The sequence below is a fragment of the Amborella trichopoda genome, chromosome 1 (genome assembly GCF_054954075.1).
Source record: "Amborella trichopoda isolate Santa Cruz 75 chromosome 1, AtrichopodaSantaCruz75HAP2 v2.0, whole genome shotgun sequence".
In the NCBI taxonomy this organism is placed as follows: Eukaryota; Viridiplantae; Streptophyta; class Magnoliopsida; order Amborellales; family Amborellaceae; genus Amborella; species Amborella trichopoda.
This window is the reverse complement of record NC_142336.1, coordinates 37229295-37256603: the sequence shown is the minus strand read 5'-3', so window position 1 is coordinate 37256603 and position 27309 is coordinate 37229295. Positions and strand designations below refer to the sequence as shown.

At 36.7% G+C, this 27309-nt stretch overlaps 1 protein-coding gene across 5 annotated transcripts in view; it reads left to right on the top strand.

Moving 5' to 3' along the window:
* LOC18433211 (protein SGT1 homolog) overlaps positions 1-27309 on the top strand; it is a 48127-nt gene that overhangs the window by 19347 nt on the left and 1471 nt on the right. For 3 of the 5 annotated variants that reach the window (XM_006843306.4, XM_088863948.1, XM_088863947.1), the window contains 5 exons: positions 6387-6511; positions 11460-11616; positions 14296-14392; positions 14514-14579; positions 22323-22461. In XM_006843306.4, coding sequence (XP_006843369.1) covers positions 6387-6511; positions 11460-11616; positions 14296-14392; positions 14514-14579; positions 22323-22461 — 584 coding nt within the window. Of the gene's footprint in view, positions 1-499; positions 1086-6386; positions 6512-11459; positions 11617-14295; positions 14393-14513; positions 14580-22322; positions 22462-27309 lie in introns of those variants that run through there. The other 2 variants (XM_088863959.1, XM_088863956.1) reach the window with 1 other exon arrangement.

The window sequence follows — 27309 nt, the reverse complement described above, 5'->3', positions numbered from 1 at the left end:
AGTCAGATTGTGTAATAAATGGTGGGTTCTTAGATGTGTTGCAAAGGTTGGTGCCAGACAAAGATATCCATGATGAGATCCAGAGCCATGAATTTATTAAGTTCAAGTTAGCCTTGGGAAACTTTGGGAGAGATATTGCCACTCGAAATAGGGACACTACAGATCCAAGTAAAGGCCAAAAGCCCAAAATTAATTTTACTTGTCTCTTACTTGATGTATAGATCCATTGTTTATTTTATACCCTTAATTTTTAACTATATTTTAAATTATGAAATATTATACAGCTGCATGGTGGGCATTATATGGAATAGAGACACCAAATCTACAATGTCTCGCTATTCGAGTGTTGAATCTCACATGTAGCTCATCTGGTTGTGAGCACAATTGGAGTGCATTTGAGCATGTAAGTCGTTTACTCCTTATTCCTTAATCCTTATTTCTTGAATTTCAATTTTCTAATCTAAAATCTAATTTATCTGATTTCAAATTTCTACCACAGCTCCATACAAAAAAAAAGAAATAGGTTGGAGAAGAAAAAGTTGAATGATTTGATTTATGTGCGGTATAATGAGCGGCTTAGGGAGAGGTATGAAAATCGCACGAAGCTCAACGCTATTCAATTATATGAAGCTGATGGTGATTCCATAAGTGAGTGGACCATAGATCCAAGACAAGGGCGTGTGTTTGATGGTGAGGATTTTATATGGCTTGATGTCAAGCTAGCAGCAGGGGCTAATGAAGAAGATCGACCTAACACTAGAGCACAAAGGAGTAGAGGAGCTGCTGGGTCTAGTCTGTTTCAGAGGTCGAGGAGGAAGTTGACTCAAAGGACACCGATGAAGAAGAATACATGGAGGCCATCGAGGATGATATTGATGATGCGCATGACGACTCTCAAGATGACTTGTCTGATTGATATTTGAAAAAAATGTAGTTCAAATTTCAAAATTGACTCTCAAAATGGATGATTGTATTAAGTTATTATTTATTAACTATTAACTCTTCTTGAGCTTAGCATTTGATTTGTATTTTGTAATATCATTATTTTGTGCTTATGGTTGTACTTATGGTTGTTGATGGTTGTGTTTAATTATAGTTGTGCTTATGGTGCAAATTTGTGTTGATGGTTGTTGATTGTTGAATGCTTTATGAAGTTGGTTTCAAGTTTTTAGTTTCTATCAGGGGATTGTGGATAATTAGATACAAAATCTCCGACGGCTAATAGTTTTGAAGTTAATCATTATACTAAAATACCTACTATCACATATATCACTTTCATATTTTTTTCTTTGCAATAACGTTTTTTTTAGATTTTTTAGAATTTGTTTACATTTATTGACGGCATCATCGCGATGCACCCGCATCGAGCCGCATCGGCCCCCCACCGCATTAGGGCCGCTTCCCGCATTTTAAAACATTGTTTGTGGATAGTGGATTTGTAGTTGCACTGGTTTGGTACTATTTGGTAACTTTGGTTTGGTAATTTGGTTGGTTGGTAAATTTTAAGTTTTAATTGGATATGGATTATGGACCGACTTATGGTTATGGAGTGTGTGTTAATGTGTAGTATGCTTTGAATTCTGATGTGCCCTAAATACCTAATTCTTATATTCTATACAATAGATAATTGTAGAATCCTTTTTGGATTCAACTGGGTCCGCCTAGGTTCTGGGCGTCCGCCTAGGCGTTGGGCGGCCTGGACCCCCCAGACCGCCTAGGACCCGCCTAATCCTTTTTGAAACACTGATTGCATTCATGAACTCAATCGTGTTGTCTCTGCATGGTTAAGGTAGAAACTACTAAGTGTAGGAGCCTCTCAATCTGTGAGTTCCATTTCTCTCCTATAATTTTCAAAAAGGGCTCATATTTGGCTTTGTCATTGCCAAATTTTTTTATTACTCTTATCCTTGGTAATCTCCGTTGTTTTATAAAAGTGAACCATTGTGGATTCCTTCTCACTATCAACCAATAGCAGTCCCTTCACAAATAGGCAAAAAATACCCAAGGCATACTGAATCCTACTCTAAAATCGTGAGTCCAAAACACTGCTAACCTTGCTTTCCTATCTTTTCTTTGGTCCACTTGTTTTTGGTCCAATCGTCAAAGACAAACATCGACCTAAATTTTTCTTTATGATCCAATAGGATTGTAAAGACAAAAAGCAAGTGGCAATTGTAATCACTCCAGATCTCACCAAGTTTCTATTATCTGTGAACTTCCTCATCAAGGCTAAGACCTGACCAACATAAGCTAAGTTACAAATTCACAAAGTTACAATGACATCACATAACATCTATGTATTCAAAAGAATAAAAAAAATAACAATGACATCCAATAACATCTATGTATTCAAAAGAATAAAAAAAAAGTCACAACAATGCATAATAGAAAACTTCTAAACTTACCCACGTGGGGCTATATGTGATGGGATTTGTTTTCTTCAAGGTTTTTGCTACCACCTTCATCTTAGCGATTACCTCAAGCATGAGGTCTATGCTATGCTCTGCGCAAGGTGGCTAGAAAATATGTGTCCGCGTTGCCGTCAATAAGTGAGCAGCTGTCATATTTTCTACAGCCGTTTCGCTCATTACTTGGACCATGTGATCGCCCCCCCCCCCTCCTCCTCCTCCTTTATACACTGGTCCACCAAATCACAAATGAGTCTTGCATCATGGTTCGTGTTGGAAACATCAGTGGACCTCAAGAACATTGTCCCTAATAGACAATTCACCATCAAGTTAATGATACTTCTATTTCTTTTATCAGTCCATGCATTAGTCATAATAATGCGACCATATATCACCCATGTCTTCTTGTGGGTATTTAAAAAATTATTAGTAAGCTCCTCCTCCTTTGTAAGCAATGGTTCCTTAAGTTCATAAGCTGTTGGGGCCTTATACTCTGGCCTAAGTTGACCAACTGCTTCCAACTTAGTCTGGAAGCTTTTCAAGTTAGCAGTATTTAATGAAATTCCCGCTTGATAGAACCATCTAGTGGTTCTATAAAGTTGTTTGCCCCCTTTCATGCATTGCAATTTGAGGATCAAAGCCCAACCTTGGCATTTATATCCTCTTCTTCATCTTGAATTCCAAAAAATATATATTCACTCTTCACAATTTCTTCATATCTTTTCCTGGCCTCCTTGTTTTTGTTGTCGAGCCCCTGCAAGTGCTCTAGCATCTCGCTCCTAACCTCTTGTGGCACTTGAGTAGATGGAGCAATGTCCTCTCTAATGCCAGCCAATTGTTTCTTTAGTCTATTTATACTAGCATTATAACATTTTTTGCAAAATCTGCACTCTCTATTCTACTCATTTGGATTTGGACAAGGCCTGTATTTCCAACCTGGATCAGTTTGATTGCTTGAATCAGTCGAAGACATTATCAAATGGTGACGAGTCACAAGTCACAACCCACAGCTCACAGTATGATCTAATCAATAAACCTGAAAAATACTCAAGATCCAAGTATTAAATGAAGTAAGCCAACTTATGTCTAAGTCTATAAAATACAAGAAAATAAATTTTAAGTATTAAATGAAATAAAGAAACTAGAAAGCGCCACTAAAAAAATATGGAAACCTAGCAAAAGTATGCAAGATTAAAGAATTAATGAAGCAACCCTCACTTATGTGTAGAATATTAAATGAAGTAAAGCAACTAGAAAAGTTCATAAAAAAAAATGGAAACCAATAATAAAATGGAAAATAATTATTAATTTGCAAAGCAATATTCTAAAGTATTCATGGATCATCCAAGTAAACTAACTCAAGCACAAGTAATATTCATTTGGTCTGGGAGCGTTGGATGTTGTCCTAAGATTTGGTTTCCCAATCTAAAAATTACAAATAGTATCAATTTTGCTTGAGATTATTGTCTTTTTCCTATGATTGGATTTCCCAATCTAAAGCAAATTTCCAAAGAACCCAAACCAAAACCCACTAGTGAATGTTAGAGAATAATCTAATACAAGCTTTAAAAAATATCACAAAACAAAATCCAAAAAGGAAAGAATAACAGATCATAATACATTTTACACAAATAATACCAAACATTGTAATACATTGACCTTTTTAAAATCAAATTGATATAGGCCCAAATCAGTGATATTTGGTTACCAAAATTCTTTATTTGTAACTACTCCAAGCTCCAAAGAGAATTAGGAAGTATATTTTTCGATTTTGCAAGAAATAAAAACGTTATTATTATTATTTTTTTAAATCTTGAGAACGATCTCAAAATCTAAGATTTTGGAGAGTTTTTCTTTCTCAAGCTTACGAAAAGGGTTTTGGGGGGCTAGAATACTCACCAAAACCCTTTTCTCCCCTTTTCAGGGGAGAAGTATGAAAATTCCCTTGACCGAGGGCCATTCTTGGCTAAGATGTATCGAGGCGTAGCCTAGGTGCCTGCATTGAAGCCAGCGCCTGGTTACGCCTCGGCAGGAACTTAGGAGCACTTCCCCTTGGGGCTCGTGCCTAGTGCATATCTTGGCATTTTTAGAGCTTGGATGCCTAGGCGGCCAACTTTTTGCAACTTGGATGCACATATGTGAAGGATTGAGAACATATCATTTCTTCTACAACACAATGACATTCCTTAGACTTTCTATGTATGAAATCCACTCATTTACCTCTCATAGGCATTTGTGGTATTCCTTCTTACATTTGAATAGTGTGATTATTTTGGCAACAGTGATATGTGGGTGAGTGGTGGGATATATTTGTCATTTTTGAAATGGGTAATGAGTTTGGGTATCAGCCAATGGCTTTGACCATGAGATATTCATTTATTCATAGTGCTGTATATGGATATTTTGTTGGTTCATTGGTGAATTCTTGTATTACTGATAGGAGTCTGAAGTTAAATAGTTTTAGTGAGAAGCTGGTAATGCATAGACAGTTTCCGTAATATCTCCTTTGCTTAAACAAATAAACAGTTAGTTATTATTTCATATCCTATTGCTTCAAGGCACAGAATCATGTTGAGATCTGTATTATCAAAATTTTGTTTTGAAACCTTTTATATAACAGGCAGTACATAATCTTCGTCTACAGACCTGTCTGTTTTAAGATATTTTCTGAGGCCACACACTTTGAGAAGTCAACAGAAAATGATGCATCCAAAATCTATGATGTTTGTCTTGCTGAAATCTAGAAATGTTACATATTCAGGTTTCTCATGGGATTATGCCCATACTTTGAGAATTAGAGATCTGCCATATTTAGTAGTGTATTGGCACTTGTTGTTACTAGAGTGGTATCTGATGTTACGCGTGAGTCCAAATTTGTTACTTTCAGTCATCTCATCATGTTATTCTGCTGCCTGTTCTTGCCAAATCAGAATTCTATGCTTAGGAAATAATATCATTCTGAAAGAAATAAAGAGAGCTTCTACACTAAGACTGGTTTCCAGTATTTTAATAAAACCCATGATTACACAGTGCCACTTTCGACACCATCTCATTGGAAATAGATGTTAAATTCCAACCTTCATGATGATGTCATTCTAGATTTGATTTCAAGAGCTTTATGATCTCTTTAAGCCTTTCTTGGCGTGAATTGAGTTTCTGGTATTCCTTGGTTGTTGGATTTTTTGTTCACGAGGTAGGGCATATTTCACGAATGCACTTGGCACATTGACGATCATTGCATTATATTTGGGGGTTTACAAGAAACATCTTTCAACTCCCCATCTTCCCCATGGAAGTCAGTTTTGGAGCATCTTAGCCAGTGGTGCTGGAAAATATTTTTACTGATTTGATGCAAACTTGCTTGTGTTAACCACTCTCCGTCGTAGGTACTGGAGTAGAGTTACCGTGTTTATATATTTGCTGTTTTTATATTTTGCATTAGTCGCCCCCAGACTTGGTGATTGTATCTACCATGAAGGGAAAGGAAATAGAGGTCTTACCTAAAGTCCATGACATTTGTCTCCTTGGTTGTTGTTTCTTTGATTAACTCATAGCATGGAGTCTATGCCGCCTTTATTATTATTATTATTATTTTGTATTATTCTTGTTTCTTTCTCATGGATGTTCCTTTTCTCTCTGAGTGATATACTGTCTTCCTTTTGGTAATGGGCCCAAGTCATGAGGTGGCAGGTGCCATAATGTGATGTATTGGGTTCCATTCCTACCAGTTCCCAAGTTAACATTCAGAAACAAGGAAGAAAATATGCTGATTTCTTTTTCCGCTATTGCAATTATTTTTTATTAATTTATGGTGCAATGGTGCGCTTTATGGTGCAATGATTTTCACCATACGAAGTGCCTACATCATGCTATATTTCTTTTCAATATCTTTTTTCTTTTTTGGGAGAAGGTGTTCTCTTGTTGATTATTAGTATTTATCCTCACATTTGATTGTGCGTTGCTACTTCAATTTACCAGCATTGCATGCATGGCACTTGAAGAATATGAGACTGCAAAGGCATCTTTAACAACTGGGTTTTCCTTGGATTCGGACAATTTAAGATTCAAGGAGATGATTAAGGAATGTAACAAGCAGATTACAGGTATCTTTATGTTGTTATTTCATCATTTGAGAATTTCTATGCATTGCTGTTATTTATCAGTGAGAGTTCAATGAGTAGTTTGCTCTCTTGCTGTAGAAGCTATGGGGAGTATAACTTAGGAGTACTTATCCTATGCACCATCTATCTTGCACAGTACTCATCATAAATGGAGAAATAAAAACATTCATCTTGGTCACTTCCTATCTGGGAATAGGTCTTTGTAAAAATGAATCGTTATTTGGAAAAAAAAAGTAAGCAAGGACAAGTGGAAAAGAAATAGATGAATCATAAAGGGAAATATTTATCTTGACTTAATGGATATCCTGGCATGTTGAGCAATGGGTTGGTTTAGTTTTCTATTGTAATTTTTGTAAAAATAAAGCGTACAGCTCAAAATTGTGATGACTTGGGGGCTGGTTCGATGTCCTTTACAAGAATTGTCTGTCTCTGAAATATAATGACGTAACTTAATGTCTTTAAGTTGAAAATATCTTGAAAAGGAAGTTTTAAAACCTTTAGCTATGTCTTTGGGAATATAATATATTTGGGGAATTTTTCAGTGGGGTCTTCTATTCTTTATACAGAAAAGATCAAATTATATTATCTTTTGGCATTTTTTATTTTCCTTTTGCAACTCCTGAATTCTGAAATGGTCTCTTATTCTATTCCTTAAAACAGAATCGCCAATTCTGTCTTATTGGATATATCTGAAGACACTTACTACTTTTGCCTTCATGCATGCCTTATCTCATCATTGTGTGAATTCTGAGTTTAGTATTATGATCTCTTGCACTCAAGTAGGGGAATAATGTATTTCCAGGTGGTGCCCTTGAGCGTGTCCTTTCCATGTTGGTTTTATATCCTGCGGGTTTCTTGCATTGGGATCTTACCTTGGGGTGTAATATTTTTGCATCTGGTGTTCCTGATCAGTTCTTTTTATTCCATCTAGTTGTATATGGTGATAGCTTCTAGTTACATCTGGTTTTATCTAGTGTTATTCAAACTCTTATCTCACTCTTTACTTTAGCTCCCTTCCTTCCTTTGGTATGTAGTGCATGTTGAGTTGGTTTCTGAGATGATGGCAAGGTTTTGAACTGCAATCAATGTGGTTTCAACTAGATAGGGTCTGAACAGAGCGGTTGCAGTCTTTTTGGGGTTGGACAAAGCATTATACTTTAAGTTGTGTAGGGATAGGCTGATGTTTATCAAGAAACCTGGACTGTAAAGCAATTATGGGAACTCTAAAAGGGAATGGTAAAGCTGCAAAAGTCTTGGATTGTGGGGTCCTTGATGTAACAAGGGATGGGTAATCTTGTGATTGGAAAATGAGTCTTCTATAACTTTGAGTGAGAAGTTTGTTGCTGATGTTGCTTCAATTTTTTGATGTTAATATCAAGAAGTCATTTCTGTAATGCATTGCTGTGACAGGTGCTAAAGGTTAGCGTCATTTGATGGGTGGAGGAGTTGATGTTTGAGAAAGTGGTTCCAGTAGATGAGAGGTGGCATGGACTTAGTGAGTTGATGCTAGAATGACGACAGAATAAGGATGTAAGTCCAGCTATAGGGATTCGGTTTGAGTGTTATTGGTTAGGTGAATTCAAGACAACAATGGGGATTATTAGAAATGTAGCAAGCCAAATGGTTATCAAATATACTTGTTATTTGCAGACGGCAAAGTATACAATTTTTGGTGGCAGTTTGAGCATGATCAAGAGGAGCGCTAATGGGGAGCCTGGGAGACTAGTAGAGCTAGTAAACTAGAAGTCCTTGGGTTAGATGAGGCATGACAAAGAAATCATATTCTTTTTTTTTTTTCACTTTTGAAAACCAGCCAAAAAGGAGGTGGGAGACCTGTTAATGGATCTAGGGCAAAGACTGTGGAAGATGGTTTCCTTTGGTAGAAAGGGTGAAAACAAGCAAAGAAAGAATGCAGGTGATGGAAAACTCCCAGAGGGATGCGAAGGAGGGAACATGTGAGAAGCACTCCAAATATTATGTTCTCCAACTTGTCAATTTCACACCCACCTTGAAGTAATGGAGTCTGTTCCATGTGTGGACTACAATTGTTAAATGCTAGCAGTAGAGCTTATCTCAAATTTGTTCCAGCTTGGCCCGTGCCTCTTCGGCTCATAATAAGCACCACATTACGTTTAAGGGGAGTCATTGGAAACTGACAGTCATGTTGCTGTTAACCCAAGTTTATGTAATAATTCTTCTTATATACACTGGTATTCAGTCTAGTACGGATCATTGTTGCAGGAATCACCCAACGTCAGTGACATTTTGCTCCCAGAATCTCGCTCCGGCACTTTGGGAAATGGATCTTCAAGGGATCTCGATTTTTAAAGTTTGGGATCTCGATCCCCACTATTAGGGATCCAAATCCTACTGTTAGGGATCTCTATCCCAAACTCGGGGACCAAGATAATGATTTTCTTAATCTGTAGTTAGCTAGGAGCACAACTATAGTTTTAATTATAGCTGCATTGCTTGCTTGCTATAAATAAAGAGATCCCTACTTAAATAGCATATGTGGTGTAGTCTTAGACTATATATTCTCTCTAAGGTTGTGAACAAGTACCCCAAAAGGTTGGATTAAGGTCCCAAAAGGTCAGGATCAATATCCCCAAAAGGTTGGGATCTCGACTTGTACCTAACAAATGGGGATCCCTAAACATATGCATCGTACGGATGACGCTTTCAACCATGTTACAAGCTAGCAATAGATTTCATCCCGAACTCGTGCTAGCTTGGCCTGTGCCTCTACGGCTCATAATAAGCACCACATTACGTGCAAGGTGAGTCATTGGATGCTGCTGTTAGCAACTCAAGTTTGTGTAGTAATTTTCTTATATACATTGGTCGTCAGTCTAATACTGACCATGGATGCTGGAACCCCCAACATAGGTGGCGATTAAGTTCCGGAATCTCTCTCCGGCACTCCTAGAAATGGATCTCCTAAGGATCTCGATTTTAAAATTTTGGATCTTATAGACATTGGTCATCAGTCTAATACGGACCATGGATGCTGGAACCCCCAACATAGGTGGCGATTAAGTTCCGTAATCTCGTTCCGGCACAACTAGAAATGGATCTTCAAAGGATCTCGATTTTAAAATTTTGGATCTTGCTCCACACTGTTAGGGATCCCGATTCTTGCTGTTAGGGACTTTGATCCCAACTTAAGGACCAATATAATAACCAAACTGGTGATTTTCTTATTTGTGGTTAGCTAGCAACATAACTATACTTTTAATTATAGTTGCATTGTTTTCTAGCTGTAGATAAAGAGATCCCTACCTTAAAGAGTATGTGTACGACTACACATATCCCTACCTTAAAGAGTATGTGTAGGACTGTACATACTCTTTAAGGTTGTGAGCAAGAACCCCAAAAGGTTGCATCAAGACCCCGAAAGGTTGGGATCTCGTACCTGCCCAACATTTGGGGATCTAGATCCCTGAACATATGCATCGTATGGATAATACGTCCAACTATAGGGATCTTCTACTATTTCATGATCCATCTCTCCCGATCCTATTCTCGCTCTTGATCCCAGCAACTATAGTACGGACTTTTGACTGCAGGATTTTGAACATGCATTTACCATGGTATTAAATGGATGTCTAAATTCTTTTGAAATAGAATTGGAGGTATCCATTGGAGAAAGAACCAACTTTCTGATCGTGGTGTCAGATAGATGTACAAGCCTCCTGAAGTGAACTAGAAATGCTGACAGCAATGAGAGAAATCGATGGTTCTGGAAAGACAAAAGCAAGCACATGGCTTCATGTGTTGGATGTCTTCAACACGCTCCTGTGTTCTGGATGAAGCAGAATGAAGCACTATTGTGGTTTGTTTCCTCGTTCAGGAGAACTTCCTTTTCCCCAATTCTCAGCAGTAGCAGCATTAAATTGTAGTCATCCAGATCTAGAAATCAGTTCAGAATTCAATTCCTGATTGGCAGGGCTCTTGCACTTATCTGAAATGCGAGATAAGTTTGCTGCCTCACGTCCAGCGAAAAAAGGATGCGAAACCTTGAAAATTATGAAAAAGGGCTTTTTTTATCTTTTCAGATGACTACAATGATGCATCTAAATGTTCCTGTTTCTCTTGAAATTCTAGACTGGTTCATATATAAAATTACTGATGCCTTTGTACTCCAAAAGAGCTGAATATTGACAAAGTTACTTCTTCAGAGGATATAAAACTGTACAACGGTGTGAGGATCATGAAAGAAGTAACTTCTATGGAGCAAAACTTGAAGTTTTAACCTTCTAACAAAAATATTTATGTGCTATAAACTATGATAGGATTCTGAACTAGGTCAAGGCAGTTCTAGCAAGACTAAAATATTTCAGTGTGGAAACACACTCATTGAGAAAGTTACACATACACACACACAAAAAATAAATAAAGGATTAAAGCAGTATCTTATCTACCGAATAAACTATGAACTTCAATTAGTGCCATTAAGAATTAAACATTTTTGGTCTAAGCTAAGATACTCCTGATCCACTTGTTTAAAATCTCTTTTGAGGTGTCGCACTTAAATCAAATATTTCGAGTATCTTCGCAAGCACTGCCCATATTTGAACAAGATTTCCAATGATTGACTTGTTATTATGTATGTGGCAAATAATGTGACTGCCATGTCTTACTTACCTAACCAAACTGAAATGCTTATTTTTCAACTAATATATATTCACCCCAGTTATTGCATTTAAGTTTTCATATGAATACAACTTTTAATCATACACATCTGGTAAATGTCATTGAAGTCTATACGTATGCTGTTATTGTTGCTCATACTCGCAGGTCTTTTAGTTTATGCTTGCAATTTTTCTTGTAGCATAAATTCTGGACTATCGACTGCCATTGTAGAGGCTTTATATTTCGAAATTTTCAGTACACTAGATATTATTGTGGCTGTTATTTGCTTATGCAGTGGAATTGAATGGTCTTGGACAAAAATCTGTGCCTAATGGTACATCGGGCAGCTTGTCTTCATCAACTGGATCTGCTACAATCGTTTCTGATGCTGGAATTGTCCAAACCCGTGACCAACAACCTACACCTGTGGTGGCTGCAAAACCCAAGTACAGGTATCTACGTTGCTCTAAGTGCTTCCTTACTGAATTTATGTGCTGCTCCTTTTTGGCAAGTCCTCTTCTTTGGATAAATGCATGTTGCATGTGAATTCAAATGTCCTAGATTTACTTGAATTCTGTAGCAAGTCTTACTCTTCCCTTCATGTGGGAAAGTCATGCTAAGAGAAATTGGATCATACTGTCCTATCAAATTGGATCATACTGTCTTATCAAATGGAAACAGCCATGAAACTATCACAGTACAGGATCTGTCTCAGTTTCTATCAGGATTCATAGAAAAGCTGCTTACCATGACCATTACTAACAGATGCCTGATATACCTGACATATAGGGGCAAGCTTTCCCATGATTGGTTCTTTTTTCGTGAACGTATTTCCACCTACTCTTAGCAATATTTCCTTAGTAATATTCCCTTTATCGGTTGAGTCCATTGTTCAAAATACGGAGGCAGGCACCTTGACGGCTAGGGGTCTTGGCCACCTAGGCGGTTGCCCAGATACATGGGCAGCCTAAGGTTTTTTTTTTTTTTTTGGAGGTGGGGTTGGGGGAGGAGCATTTGTTTATATGTGTGTGTGTGTGTGTGAGAGAGAGAGAGAGAGAGACGTCTCGCATTGAACGCTTGGATGACATGCTCTTCTTTCTCTTCATTAGGGGGGGCCTCACATTGAATACTTGAAGGTTATCTTCTTCTTTTTCTTTTTCTTATATGTAGAGCAAGAGCATATAGGTCTATGTGTGTGTTTGTGTATGTGCGACTGTATGGTAGTGAGAGGCCTCATATCAAATCCTTGGAGGCCACCTTCCTTTTCTTTTTCTTCTTCTCATGCTTAGAAAGAGAGCACATTGGCCTGGGAGTGAGAAAGAAGGGCCTTAAGGCTTTAACCATTTTTATAGGCATTAACTATTTTTATATTTTAAAGGGAGCTTACACTTTTTTTTCCCCTTCTTTTGGATGGTAATAGGTGCATTGGGGTTTGGGGGGCTAGAATGCCCCCTAGAATCCTATTCCCCCCTTTTTAGGGGGGAAAGTACTTTTTTGGCCTTGGCTACCTTTGTTAGCCCTCAGCCAAGTTGCATTAAGGCGCTGCCTAGGCGGTGACCTTGAGGTTGATCGCCTAGGCGGCACCTTGGGCAACTAGGGCACCTAGGCGTTTTGAGAGGCGGCCAGGCAGTCGATATTTTGGACAATCGTGAGTCATATGCTTTGTGGTTTGGGTTGGTAATCGGATATGTCATTAGAAAGGATGTGTTAATTGCTACCTCAAAAAAAAAAGAGTTAATTGCTACCAAACCCACCATAATTTTTGAAATTCTAATCCTGATTTCCATAAATCATAACTACTGAACCCTAGCTCTAATTGTGAGGATAATAATTCATAAATTGCAAGTCCTTTGCAATTCTTTGTCTCTGGTAAAGAAGATTAACCAATGAAAAACATATCCAATCATGTTGGGCGTGATTTTGTGGTTAGCGGATATTGTAGTGAGATTTGGGTTGATTACACTACGGAAGACGATATATGATCCATAGTCTGATATACTTGCGCTGTTGTTACATACTCTTCCACCCACTATTGTTGAGGTGGTTTAGTGTTAAACATCAATGTCAAGCCTGCCTCAGTAACATGCCTGTGCTAGTTTTCGAGATTAATCTCTGGCCGGATGAGAGAAAGAGGAGTTACGGATAGGATGGAGAGAAGAGACTGGACTACTGGAGTATGGATATAATGATCCGTTACAATGTTTGAGAGAATTCAAGGTGGTGTTACTGTAGGCTAGTCTATGAGAACACCACAGATTGGAATGCCGATGAGACACTGAATATTATTATGCTGAAGAAAGTGAATTATGCTGAAGGATAATAAGACATTCAGTTGGAACACAAGCAAGATAATTGTGAACATTGGGATCAACTTCATGTAGGATGGGCAAGATTATTATAGATCAAATTCATGAGGTATCACAAGCAAGACGAACATATCATGGATTGGATTATAAGGTATAATGTTTTTGGTTGAATCACAAGGTAGCACAAGCGTGATAATTTTCCATTTATATCCATTCCATCCTTTCCCCATCCATTTTCCCTTTTATCCTTACACTTTTTCTCCTTTTCTTCATCTGAGATCCTATTTCTGTGTCCAGTCTTCACTCATAATTACTCATGTTGCAATTCTGAGATGTATTTTCGTCTTTACGTTGTATTATGTTATTGTTTTATGATATCATCTTGCATTTCTTTTTCTTAATAATTTCAGCATTCTTTTGTTGCTTTCTCGAGCAATGCATATGCTGGAAAGCCACGTGTATTTAGGTACATTCACATTACATGCATTTAATTTCTTTCATTTTGTGTATATGTGCTGTGTAGATATCAAATAAGCTCTCTCTAAGGTCGGTTCTATTTTATTTTGTTTTGTTTTTTAAACTGTTTTCTGAGGTTTAGTTATGTGACGCATTAGTATCCAATTTCATACTGAAGTCAACGCTATTCTCTAAATGAACTACAATATTAAGAAATTATTGGGATAATTCCCATATTTATATCATAGTATGCAGAATATATTCAAATCATTTTTTGACTGTTTGATATGGAATATGATGATATGCTTCCAAGTGTATGTTTCTTTTTTTCCTTTTATATTATTATTTGCTGAAGTATTTGTTTTGCAGATGTGATTATTACCAGAATGCCAATGAAGTAGTTGTGTCAATATATGCAAAGGGCATACCATCTAATTGTGTGATTGTTGATTTTGGAGAACAAATAGTATGTTTTCCCCAGAGTATATTTGCATCATTTCATTTTTTTTCTCTGTTGTTCCTTTGTTGTTTCACATGAATTGAAAAATGAAACATCTGAATTCATGAGGGTGTTTCTTTGCTTTCAGCTCAGTGTTTCCATTGAGCTTCCTGGACAAGAGCCATATCATTTCCAACATCGTTTATTTGCAAAGGTGTGTCCTCCTTCTTTGAAATTCACATGCAAATATCTATTTATGCATGAATAGTTGTGTTCATGCATAGATAAGTACATGCATGCATACTCATGGGGGTAATACTAAATGCTAATATCTCGCATTTGACATGTTTGTTGCTATTACTATGAGTTTTTTTTTTGACGTAAATTGTTTTAGGGATATTTTAAAACCTGTCCTCTGAAATTTTCTTATTTTTCAGGCATGACCCCTTTTTTTCCATCTTTTTCATGTTTTCCCAAAATGCCCCCTTTTCAGCACTCTTTAAGTGTCGAACTTCATTTTAAACAATGCCAATTATGTTCCAGCACTTAAGAGTGTCAAACTTTGTTGTGCGTGTGTTCAAAACAAAGTTTGGCACTTTAACAAAGTTTGGGAGTAAGTGCCAAGCTTTGTTTTGCTCATGTTTTAAGCTAAACTCTTAATGCCAAACTTTGTTTTTGGTCACCTTGCAAAGGCATGTTATCAACAAAGTTTCCATGTAAACAAATTTCAACACACTTAAGTGCTGAACTTTGTTTTCAACATGCCCAAAACAAACTTCAGCTCTTGGAGTGCTGAACAAATGGGTATTTCGGAGAAAAGTAAAAAAGGGACATCCCTGCAAAATAGAAATTTCCGGTACATTTTTTAATATCATTAAAAAAAAAACAGATATTTGCGGTAATTTCCCTTTTTTTAAAAATATTTTCGTAAGATTTAGTGCTACCTTCTGCTGAAGTAGCATGAATGACAGTTGGACACAAAAACTCGATGTCCTCTATGAATTGCAATGGGAACCTCTTTATAGGAATGCATGAGCCACTTTCATATAAAAAGGAAGAGTCATTCAATTGTTTCCTTTGGCATTGGAGGTGGTGTGGGTGGGGCTAGATCTAAGTTCCCAACATTTGAGTACTAGTGTAGTACTCTAACTGCAGTTACCTCGTCTGGATATGGTTCTTGTTATTCCAGATTTAGTTGCAATATTTTCCGTCTTTGTTTAACATCCTAAGCCATTTATGTTGCATGATATAGATAGAAAGAGAATAGGTAGAGAGAGAAGTGCGTGAATACCTAGGGGTGTGTGCCTGTCATTGAATATGTATTTTATTCTGCAATTTATTCCCTTGACTAATAATTATGAAATCATGATTCAGAAAAAATATAAAATGACTTACAACATGCATTTTGTGCATATTCTTAACACCCCCTCAAAAATCGAAAATTATGTTTGAACGTGTACAATTTCTCTTTTAGAAAAAAATGCCTTCCACTTGCAAGTCATTTGGTGAAGATATTAATAATTAGATTCTCGGTCCCAATGTGTTCTATATGAATTACCTCTTTGTTTATCTTCTTGTGCACAAAATGATAATTGATGTTGATGTGTTTGGTGCAATCATGAAAGATAGGATTAGTCGTGATAGTGCATTCCTATAAATTGTTGACTGTTGTACCTCATATCCAAGCGATGTATCAGGTTGTAAATACAAGCCATCTTTGTTACAATACTAGCCAATGCTCTGTATTCAGCTTATGTGCTTGATCTTGCCACAGATTTTACTTCTTGCTGCTTCAAGCTATCAAATTTGTTTCTTAATAAACATAATATCCTGAAACTAACTTGTATGAGTCAGGATCTCCTGCCCCATTGGTTTCTGGGTACCCAGTAATGCAAGCAAGACGGACATCTTCTACATGAGTTATATGATATGTAATGCCTTGATTAATGGTACCTTTGATATATCAGATTATTCGTTTTAAGGCTTCCAAGTGAACAAAGGTAGGAGCACGCATAAATTGACTTACCTGATTTACTATAAAAGGAATTTTAAAACAAGTGAGGGTAAGATGCTGGAGCAAATCTTCCATGCTTCGGTAGTTTTTCTGGATCATCAATTATTTTTCCTTCCCTAGTCCGATCCACTTCTATTCCCAACAAATATCTCAACTCTCCCAAATCTTTCATTTTAGACTTGTTATGGGAAGATCCTTTTGATGTTTGAAATAAGGTCTTAGAATTTCCTATAATTATAATATCATTGATATATAAGAGAATAATCACAATACCTTTAGTACTCTTGCAAATGGATAGGGAGTGATCCACTGCTGCCTCATAATACATACGTCTTTATCATATACAAACTTTGAAACTAGGTACAAGAGTGTTGCTTTAGATTTTAGACTATAAATAGATCGCTTCAGCTTGCATGCATATTTTGTGGGATCCTTTTCACTAAAACCAAGGGGCTGCTCCGTATACACTTCTTCCTTTAACTCCATGAAGAAATGCATTCTGTACAACAAGCTGGAAGAGAGGCCAATCATATGTCAAGACTAAGGATAAGACTAGCTGAGCTGTGACAATTTTAACAACTGGGCCAAAAGTTTCTTTGTAGCCCAATCTATGCCATTGATTGAATCCTTTTGCTACTACGAGCATTAAATCGCTCGATTCCATCTGACTTGTATTTTTTTATTCTTTTTGGCACACCCATTTGATGCCCACAACATTCTTCTCCACTAGACTCTTCACAATTTTCTATGTGTTATTCAGAAACATTGCCCTCGTTTCTTTTGCTATTGCTTGAACTCATTACGGATCCCTTTTACGATATAGTAGTTGGTAGGTTCCTTTTATTTAAGGGCTTCACAGATAAGAATTTGATAGTGATTTGTAAAGCCTCCATGGCTATCCATCGGTCTTTAGGGTACACGGGTAGACCTTCCAACATTTTAACTTGCTGCAGTATCCCCGGTATTATCTTCTGATCTCTCCAATTTGTCATGCCCACTACAATGATGCCCTTCTTGTATATGTGTGGAATCAAGCTGCCTCCGTTTGCTTAGTCTTCGATAAACAATTAGCTCAACATCAGGCTGTTGCTTCTATGGAGGTTCCTCACCATAAAGATATTCAGAGTCTTCACCAGGGTCATGAGGAACATAGTCATTAACGATGCTTGGCTGATGAGTATCACTGGGAGTTCATCCAGATAAAACAACTCCTTCATTACCTTGAACTATGCCCTTACTGGCGTTATTTTCATCTTGCTGTAAAATGGTTCTAGGTGGATTGCACATCCTCATTTCGTCAAAGGTGACATTTGTTGAGATAAGAACATGTTTAAGTCTAGGGCTATAATCGTTACGGTGTTTATGACCTTCTCCATATCTAGCAAAAATGCTTGCTTCCGCTTTAGGAGAAAGTTTCTTTCTTTGACTTTGATCTTTATGACCATAAGCGTGGCATCCAAAGAATGAAAGAAATGAATAATATGCATGCTTACCATAAAACATATCATAAGGAGTTCGGCTATTCATACCATTAGTGGACAATTGATTTATGACATAAAGAGCCGTGTGAAGGGCTTCAGTCCTTGGATATTTTGGAACCCCTCTAACATTAAGGAAATGGCAAAGTCGCCAATGCCACACTGTTTTCGTTTCTCAACAAAAGCTTTAAATTGTACAAATGTTTCGAATACTTAAGAGTGAGGCCCATTATTATGGAACCACTAACAAAACAAGGGGTAAGAGCCTTTACCAATATGGAACCTTGTGCTTGTCAGGAGAAGGGTGGCTGCTGTTTGCTTGGAGAAAATTGAAGATGTTTGCTGTTTGTTGAAAGATTATTGAAGTAGACATTGTCGGAAGATCCTTGAAGGGCCTTGAAGATCTAGGGTTTTCAAACCAGCTCTGAGACGATGATATAAAAGCTTGGTGTGGAGAGAGAGAGAGAGAGAGAGAGAGAGAGAGAGAGAGAGAGAGAGAGAGAGAGAGAGAGAGAGAGAGAGAGAGAGAGAAATGCAATTCTAACTAGGGGGTGCATGCCTCTTTCATTGAATATACATGTATATCCTATTTTGCAAATATGCCCTAGACTATAATAATTATGGCATCATAATATAAAACAGAATATGTATTGACTTCAGCTGAAATTGAATACATATTCTCTATGCATTTTTCACTGAATGTGTCCTTTCTTAGCATTCTGTCATTTTCTGAAAGAACTGCAGAGAATATTCAATTGAACAACAGTTATAAGATTAATGGAAAGCCAATCACAATTGGATATTACTTCATTTATTGAACTGATTTCACGTGGATCCACTAGGTGAAATTGGAGGTTGATGGTTTACTGTGAAGGCTTATTTGGAGACTGGTAGTATTTGTATGTACTCAGGTCTATTATACAAACTACGGAACTTTGGACTACAAGGCCACAAAGATTAGAATTTCTATTCTTGCAAGAGATAATTTTTCTTATTTGCTAAGTCGACTGATGATCATTAGCTGTGGATCTACCTGAAGTAGAAAGACGACTAAGAGATTGTGTCACCTGACTGGTTGTTTTCTATGGGTGCCTTCAAATGGAATTGCATTGGCTAAAACAGACCATAGTTGGGGATATCGTGGGGGTAATGCCACGGTTCCACCTTAAGAACTCGATCTCACGGTTCCTCTAAGGGATCTTTTATGGATATGGGTTTAGGGGGATACGGATCTCGCTAGCTATTAAAAAGGATCTCAGTCTACATGCTTGTAGGATCCCTTCAAGGAGAGGAGCTATGAAAGGAGTGGCTATGTGGAACTCAAGGTATTAAATTCAAAATATTTTCTTTTACATTTATTCAATGTACCTGAATTCCACCTACATGGGCTGTTATATGTTGCTGTAGATTGAAATGATATCCTAGATACAACATATGATTTTTATTTTTACTGCCAAAAGAAATAGTAACCATCCAAGAGCTTTAAACAAACTTCCACTATAATTTTTAGTACAATACAAGTTCCTGAAAATTCACATAAAATAAGAAATAATACTGAAAATTAATTAAAACTATAGGGAAGACTTATTGGAAGATGTCTGGAGTTACCTTCACGGGTCTTGGTACAACCCCAACCGATTCCCTAACCAATGGAGCACTTTTACTCCTTTAGGTGTTGCTGGAATTTTGAGATAGAGAAGCTTTGTAGGCAATTCTTCTTTTTCAAGGATTTTAGAGAGCTCAAAACTCAACTAGGGTTTGTAGAAACCCTATGGAAACAAATTAGGGTAGCGCTTGAGGGTTTATTTCTCTCTTGGTTTGCAGTACTTCCCTTTTTCTTCAAAAATCGGCAAACCTCACTTAGGGTTTGAAAGTCCCACCTTTCTTGTTTTATTATCTTTAATAGAAGCCCACTCAAATAAGAGAAGAAAGAGGGTGGTGTGGCTCTCTCTTAGGCAAGAAGAGAGGGTCACGTGGTTTTAAATTTGAGAAAGTGAGAGAAAAATATGGCGTGAGGGAGAGAGAGAGAAAACTTAGAGAGAGAGGAATTGGGGCGTAAGGGAGGGAGACCTTGTTGTGTAGAGAGAGTGGGTTCAAATTTTAGAAACAAAATCTATTACCAATTTGGAATAGGATTTGAATCTAAGTATGCTTCATCCAATTTTCTGCTTGACCTTTTGAATAATTAGGAAATCCGTAGGGTGAGAGAGGTTTAATCAGAGCCATCCATCCCACAAATCTGCCATCATGATTTTGGGTGGAAAATAAGGACCTTATCTCCTTAGATTTTGGCCCAAATTCAACTTCTATTTAAATTTGAAATACAATCAAACTCTATCATTATCTAGATCTCTCATAATCAAGATGATCTACATTTTAAAACTCCCATATATATGAAACCAAATCTACTTTAAATTAAAGATATTTCCTATCTTAACTAGTTTTAAATTTTAAAAAATAATACGAAAGCATGGGGCTAATCCTTGTTCATAGAAAAGTGGCGTGTACCACATATTGTTTAAAATAAATTGGGCGTGTCCCACAAGGGGTGGCACGTGGTCCCCACAAAAAAAAACGCACACATGTGGGGCTGGATCCTTGGTCCCACAAGTGTTATTTCAAGTTCTTCAAATTTCAGAAATACCCTTTTGATGGATATTACAGTTGAAAAATATTTTAAAATTCTCAAAAATATTTAAAAATCATAAAAATATTTTTTATATCAAAATAAAATATACTTGGAGTGGATTGGTACCAATGGGTCAAAAATAGTGATAATAAAGGTACTCTACTTGCCCCAAAAACCATGATGCACTATTGTTTTCTTATCCTGCCCAACAAAGACCTATGTATCATTGTAGGGGCTCATGATTGGCTTGTTGAAGTTGGTCAATAAACAGTGGGATCATGATCCTGGAATGTGGATTTTAGTTCCCCCTTTAAGAGCAAGTCTTGCACTTGTCACCACAATGTAAAAAGGGCTTTCTCTATGCACATTTACACGTGTCCTTCTGTAGGGTTGTTATGATATTATTAAACGGCATTATTGTTGTGAATTGGAGTATTATAACCATATCAATGGTAATAAGCTAAGGTTTATGACAATGGATCAAACGGGCATTGGCTCGATCCTAATTTTATCATATGCTATTAATTGATCTCATTTTATGTATAGTGTAGCTTAGATCCCTCTAAAGTCAAAATCTCTATCTCAGTAACATGGGATCTCGTTCCCAAGTATCCTAGGGTTTAGCTCATTAACTTGTTGAATGTACGGATGTTGATCCTAACCCTAAGAACATTGACGTCTGCATCATATGAATGATATGGATTTTAACATACTTATTGTTAACATATGATTTCTCTAAGATGACTACAATATCTAAGTAGAATTGGTAGGTATGGACTAAAAGATTTCTCTAAGATGACTACAGTTTCTAGATAGAATTGGTAGATATAGCTATTCCATATTGGAGACCTTTCATTTACCGCTACATCACAATATTGGTCTCTGCTTGTTCAACGCAGATGGGTTTTCTTTACGTAATGGTCTTTACTTTGTTGCTCTTCTGTATAATGAAAGCTCAGGAGAAGTGGAAAATGCTACCATTTTTGGGTATGGGTATGGAGCAATGTCAACCATAGGTGGAGAGATAATATATCTCAGATATATAATTCATGACTTGACACTAGCTCTAGTGAAACAATGAGGGCTTGACCTGATGGCATGCATGAAATAAATGTCAGCTTCTATGTGATAATTTATCTGTAGTTCCATAGAGACAGGACAGATCCTGAAGTGGCATTCGAGGACCTAGAAAAATTCTGCAAATTTAGTTGCTATAAATCTAACTAGTGCCTATGTTCACATTACAAGCCCTTTCATGGGTTTGAATTGCTGCTTTGTCACTTGGAAACGAGGAGTTGTCCTTTTTATAGACAAACTGCATATGTGAAAACGTTCAGCTTCAAACTGTGACAATTTGTCCTATAGTTCGGTAGATATAGCAGCAATTCTGGAAGTGGCATTTGGGGACGTAGGAATATTCTGCAAATTTACCGTAATTCTCAACTTCTTCCTATGTTCACATTACTAATCTTCTCAGCTATGGATTTGCTTTTCTGATGCTCGCTTAGATGGGCTTACTTGTGTGCATTTATTTATTTTTGCTGTGGTTGACCCCTAGCTTTTCAAGCCTGGAAGCTCCAAAAATCTCCTGCAAAGGGATTAAGAATATCACAGCATGATTTGGAGCCTTACCAGCTCTTTAAATTTTTGTCATCATGGTCATACACATTGCTTGATATTTGTTTCGAATTTTTTATGTATTTTGTTTCGAATTATTTAGGCATTGTAGTGGGCACCTTATGGCATTTTTAGCATGGTTCCATACAAAAATTTTACCCAAATCTTCTGTCATGGTTTTACAACATATACTGAAAATTCTGTTTTTTCTTGGAGCAGATTGATCGTACAAAATGCAGATATGAAGTATTGTTGACTAAAATTGAAATCCGCCTCTCAAAGGTTGAACGTGTCAATTGGAGTTCATTAGAATACAAGAAAGACACTAGCACTCCGTACAAGCTCAATACAACATCAGGTAAAATACTTAAGCAGGATATCAATAAATGAATTAGGCAGTTTTTTTCCCCTTTTAATGAATTATTTTTGTAGGATTTTATGATATTAATGTGATTGCTCAAAAAGTTATGCTGAGTTATATCATTAAGTGACACATTCAGTGCCTCCTATTAAGTTTGTTGGCCCTAATTACTTTTGACAAAGCACCTTGTTTTAATTACTATTGTGCTTGAAAATTTATAGAGCTAATCCTGTTTCAGTTATTATGATTCCTTTCTAGAACTTGTAAACCTTAAAAAATTTTTAAATTATATCATCATCATCATCCAAGCTTTATCCCAACTACTTGGGGTCGGTTACACAAATCCAATTTTTCCATTTCTCTCTATTGAGGGTCATACCCTCATACCATAAGTTACTATATGTTTTGTCACTACTTCTATGTATGTCCTTTGGGGCCTTTCTCTTGCCCTTTTAGGCCAGTTTACTTGGACCAAATTACCCTCTTAACTGGTGTTGTTCTAGGTCGATGCTGCGCATGAGCAGATCACCAAAGTCTACTTGCCTTATTTTATCACCTATTGGAGCTACCCTTAAGTTCCCTCGGTTGTCTTCATTTTGAATTCTATCATTCCTTGTCTTTTCAATTATCCCTCTGAATATTCTCAACCTCCTCTCAACTTTATTCATTCTATGGATAACTGTTGTTTCGTGACCGGCAAACATTCTATCCATAAAGCATAATTGGTCTTTTAACCCTCCTTTAGAAACTTCCTTTTGAGTTTCATTACTATGACGATCACATATGACTCCAGAAGCATTTCTATTTCATCCACCCAGCTTTTGTTCTATGAGCAACATCTTCCTCAATCTCTCATTTCTCATGGATTATGGAATCAAGATATAGAAAATAACTCTTTTAGGTACTTTGCCATCAATACTAACTAAATTTCTTCGTTTCTGCTCCTATTATTACGAAACTTACATTCCATGTATTCCATCTTAGTCCGGCTATTTTAAAACTTTTAGATTCTAATGCATCTTTCCAAAGTTCTAACGTTGTGTTTATGCTGTCTCTAGTTTCATTAATGAAAATTATGTTATCCGCAAGCAACACACACCACGGGAACTCATCCTATAGATGCCTTGTTAACTTGCCCATAAGCTAAGCAAAGGGATATGAGTTTAACACCGACCCTTGATATATGCTTATTATAATTGAAAACTCATTTGTCTCTCTAGTAGTTTTCCTTACATTAGTTACGCTCCCTTGCTCGCTTGTACATATCCCTCATGATGTCGATATATCCTCTTGAGACTCCTTTCTTTTCTAGCGCCCACCAAATCATCTCTCTATATATCCTCATATGCTTTCTCTGAATCAATAAAGACTATGTAAAGGTCTTTTCTCTCTCCCTAAATTTCCAAATCAATTGTTTAAGTAGGAAAATAGGCTCAATGGTTAACCTAGTTGGCATAAATCTGAACTGATTTTCTAATACATCCTCTTCACTTCTTAGTCATGGCTCAATCACTCTCTCCTACAATTTCATAGTGTGACTCATAAGTTTGATCCTTCGATAGTTCCTACAACTCTATGTAAGTACCATGATAATTTTCCTTGATTCGTCCCTCATATACTTTGTTCTCAAAATATTATTGAACATCTTGGTCAATCAGAATATGCAATCTCTCCCATGCACTTCCAAGCCTCGATTGGTGTACCATATGATCCTAAAGCTCTTTCTATCGTCATCCTTCTCAATGCCTTTTTCACTTCAAATATTCTAATCCGATGAGAGTATCGGTAACCTCTAACCTCATTTATGTCAATGGTTTCTCCTAATTGTGAGCTCCTAGTGTGGTCATTGTTTAACAATTTCTGAAACTAGATTTTTCACCTTGCATTTTTTTTTTTTTGAGTAAAAGATTTTTCACCTTGCATTGACCTCTTCATCTTTCACCAGCACCATCTGATCTTCATTCTTAATGCATTTAACGTTATCTAGGTCCCTACACTTCCTCTCTCATTGAAGACATCTTTTTCACATTCTCTTGTCCCAATTTATTGTATAGATCATCATATGCCTTAAGCTTAACCTCTATTTTCTTAGCGTTCCTCGTAGTATTTGTATGTTCTTCTAAATTCTGATCATATCTACCCTTACCATGCTATAAACTATAAAAAATTACTGTAAAAATTAATTAATTATATCAACTATAAAAAATTATTAAGTTATGGCCACAAAAACTTTCCTAAAGCATGCTTTAGATGAATTATGGAATATTTAGTGCCATGTACAAGATGAATGGGAGCAAAGCTTCAGTTCTTCTCTACCAGTCTCAAATATTTGGACTGCGTGAGATGAGGTGTGATAAACCATCCTTGAGATTATGGCGACAATTCAAAGCTTCTAGAGGGGTGATTGCTCATTAGAATAGTGGTTGCTCAATCTTGTTGACTTCTAAAAATAATTATCTGCTTGTCTCCACCGTCATCATGTTGTGGTCAATTCTCATTTGCCTGCATCTAACAGTTGGCAACTCAATGGATGTGTGATGGATCACTTCTAAACAAGCACATTCTCTATGATTGGGTTGGTGATAGATATTAATCAGTTGGTTAAAATGATTAGATTGCTCTTGCAACTCTATAATGACCAAGTCGTACATATGCAACCTATAACGACCATGTTGTACATATGAACAATATTTTGCCTGTTCCCACATGATGTAAAATACCCACATATTCTACAAATTGCTCCCCTTAAATTGACAGTATGTGATAAGCCGTTGATATCAACACGTCCCTCACTGTGCTTGAAAGGGAGTGGTAATGTAGAATTCCAAGCTACATTTTCTTTCTTTTTCTTTTATTAATTGCTGAAAATTATACTTCTAGGTGTCACAATCACAATAAAATATACCTACTACAATCTAAGATCGTAATATCTTACTGCCAAGAATAAACTTTATTCAAACTGAAAAAACTTAATAACTTTAGGAGATAAAATAAGCAAGATCAATGGTAAATAAAACTACATAAATATGGAAAGAATTGTTGACTTTTGCAATGGTTTCCCCCTTAGGGCTCAGCACACTCCACACCCAATCATGTGACCAATGGCACAATTGATGCTAGAACCTGTTGAATCCACCAATCTGAAATTAGGAAGCACCTTTGGGACTCGCTTTCTGAAATATATGGGGCAAGAGAGCTAGGGTTACAACTAGGGTTTCACTAAGAACTGCTTTTGAACCAACATGATTGGTGAATAGAAAAGGCTCAACGGCAGTCAAGGTTGCAAAGGGGGGAAGGAGGAGCATACAAAAGGGGATTTTCAGTTTTGATATAAATTGAAGTTCCCAAACCCTGTACTTATAGATTTGAAACTTCCTTTTGAGACTTGATTACTAGAAACATCGTAAGTTAAGTTTGACCATCGGAAATCTAAGTGATAGTTTGAGATTTTAAAAAATAGGGAGTTTTGAAATTTTGAAAATCCCAAGAGCCACATTTGTTGATCCTGGATGAGTGGCCTTCAAAATCCCAAACTGGATACCTCACGTCATATGTGCATTTACCAATCCACATGTGGAACTTTTGTGTCGTGTTTTTTTTTTCTTGGGGATGGAGGGCAGGGGAGGGGCAGGCATCTGTTTAGAGTGTGTTCTTGAATCACACTAAGCTTGAAAACCATAATGATGGTCAAAATGTGGGATACAATATCTGTGATTTGGCACTCATGGAATCAAAGGAAATAAGCATATTGAAATAATTCAGAGATGACCAGAAGGTAAAAAATCGTTATGGAATTCAAATTCTCGCCATAAAATAGCAATTTCGATCAAATTTGGGTCACTGCAGCTTGAAAAGGCTCAACCGTGGTAAAAAAATTAAGACTTGTCTTCGTATCCTGGCCAATTTTTTATAAACTTGAGTCCAAATCTACCAAAACATATTTGCATGTATATAAAATGCACTTAAATGATAAATACCTTTTATACGGAGAGAACACCATTTAACATTTTACACATTTGATACTATCTCAACTCATGATCATGTGTCTTTTTTTTGGGTATTTTGAATTGGAATCAAATAATCTGGGTACAATGTTAATAGTTCATCTCACATGGGTGTGTTCTCATAATTTCCCTTGTAAATTTGAGCAAAAAGCTCAGAGATAGGAGCTTCATCCTTATCTGCAGTGAAAAGATGTGGAAGGGATGTATTTTCATATATTCCAGCACAGGGGACACATATTTGGCCACAGAAATTCAGAGAGAAAACATTGAGAGGAAAAGCATTTTAGATGCAATCCATAGAAGAACAATATATTTAGAAATTGTCGTATGAGAGAAAACATACTGAGAGGAGACTTAAATAGAGGAAAGAGAACAAGCATCATGCATGCTATTTAAAGTTACTCTTTCATTTTCCTTCGAAGTATATCTGCAATTCAATGTATTCAAGGAATCAAAGGTGTTTTAGTTCAAATTATGTCATCATCATCCAAGTCTTATTCCAACTATTTGGGGTTGGCTACATGAATCATATTCCGCTATTCTACTCAAATTATGTAACTAGATGCAATTAACTGAGCATCTTTTTATTTTTATTTATTTATTTATTTTTTTGGGTAGTTCAGTGGGGAAGGAGTCCCCTACCCATTGTAGGAAGGAACTCAAGACGTCATGTTATGGCACCCACCACCCTAACTACCTATGCCTTGAGCCCACTCCTTAAGTAACTGAGCATTTATTTGTGCTTAGATATCTATATACATGAGTTATATATATAAGAGGCCCAAAATGGGTGAATTTGTGTTTATTATGGATTCTGAGTTCTTTCCTTTTTGAAGTTAGA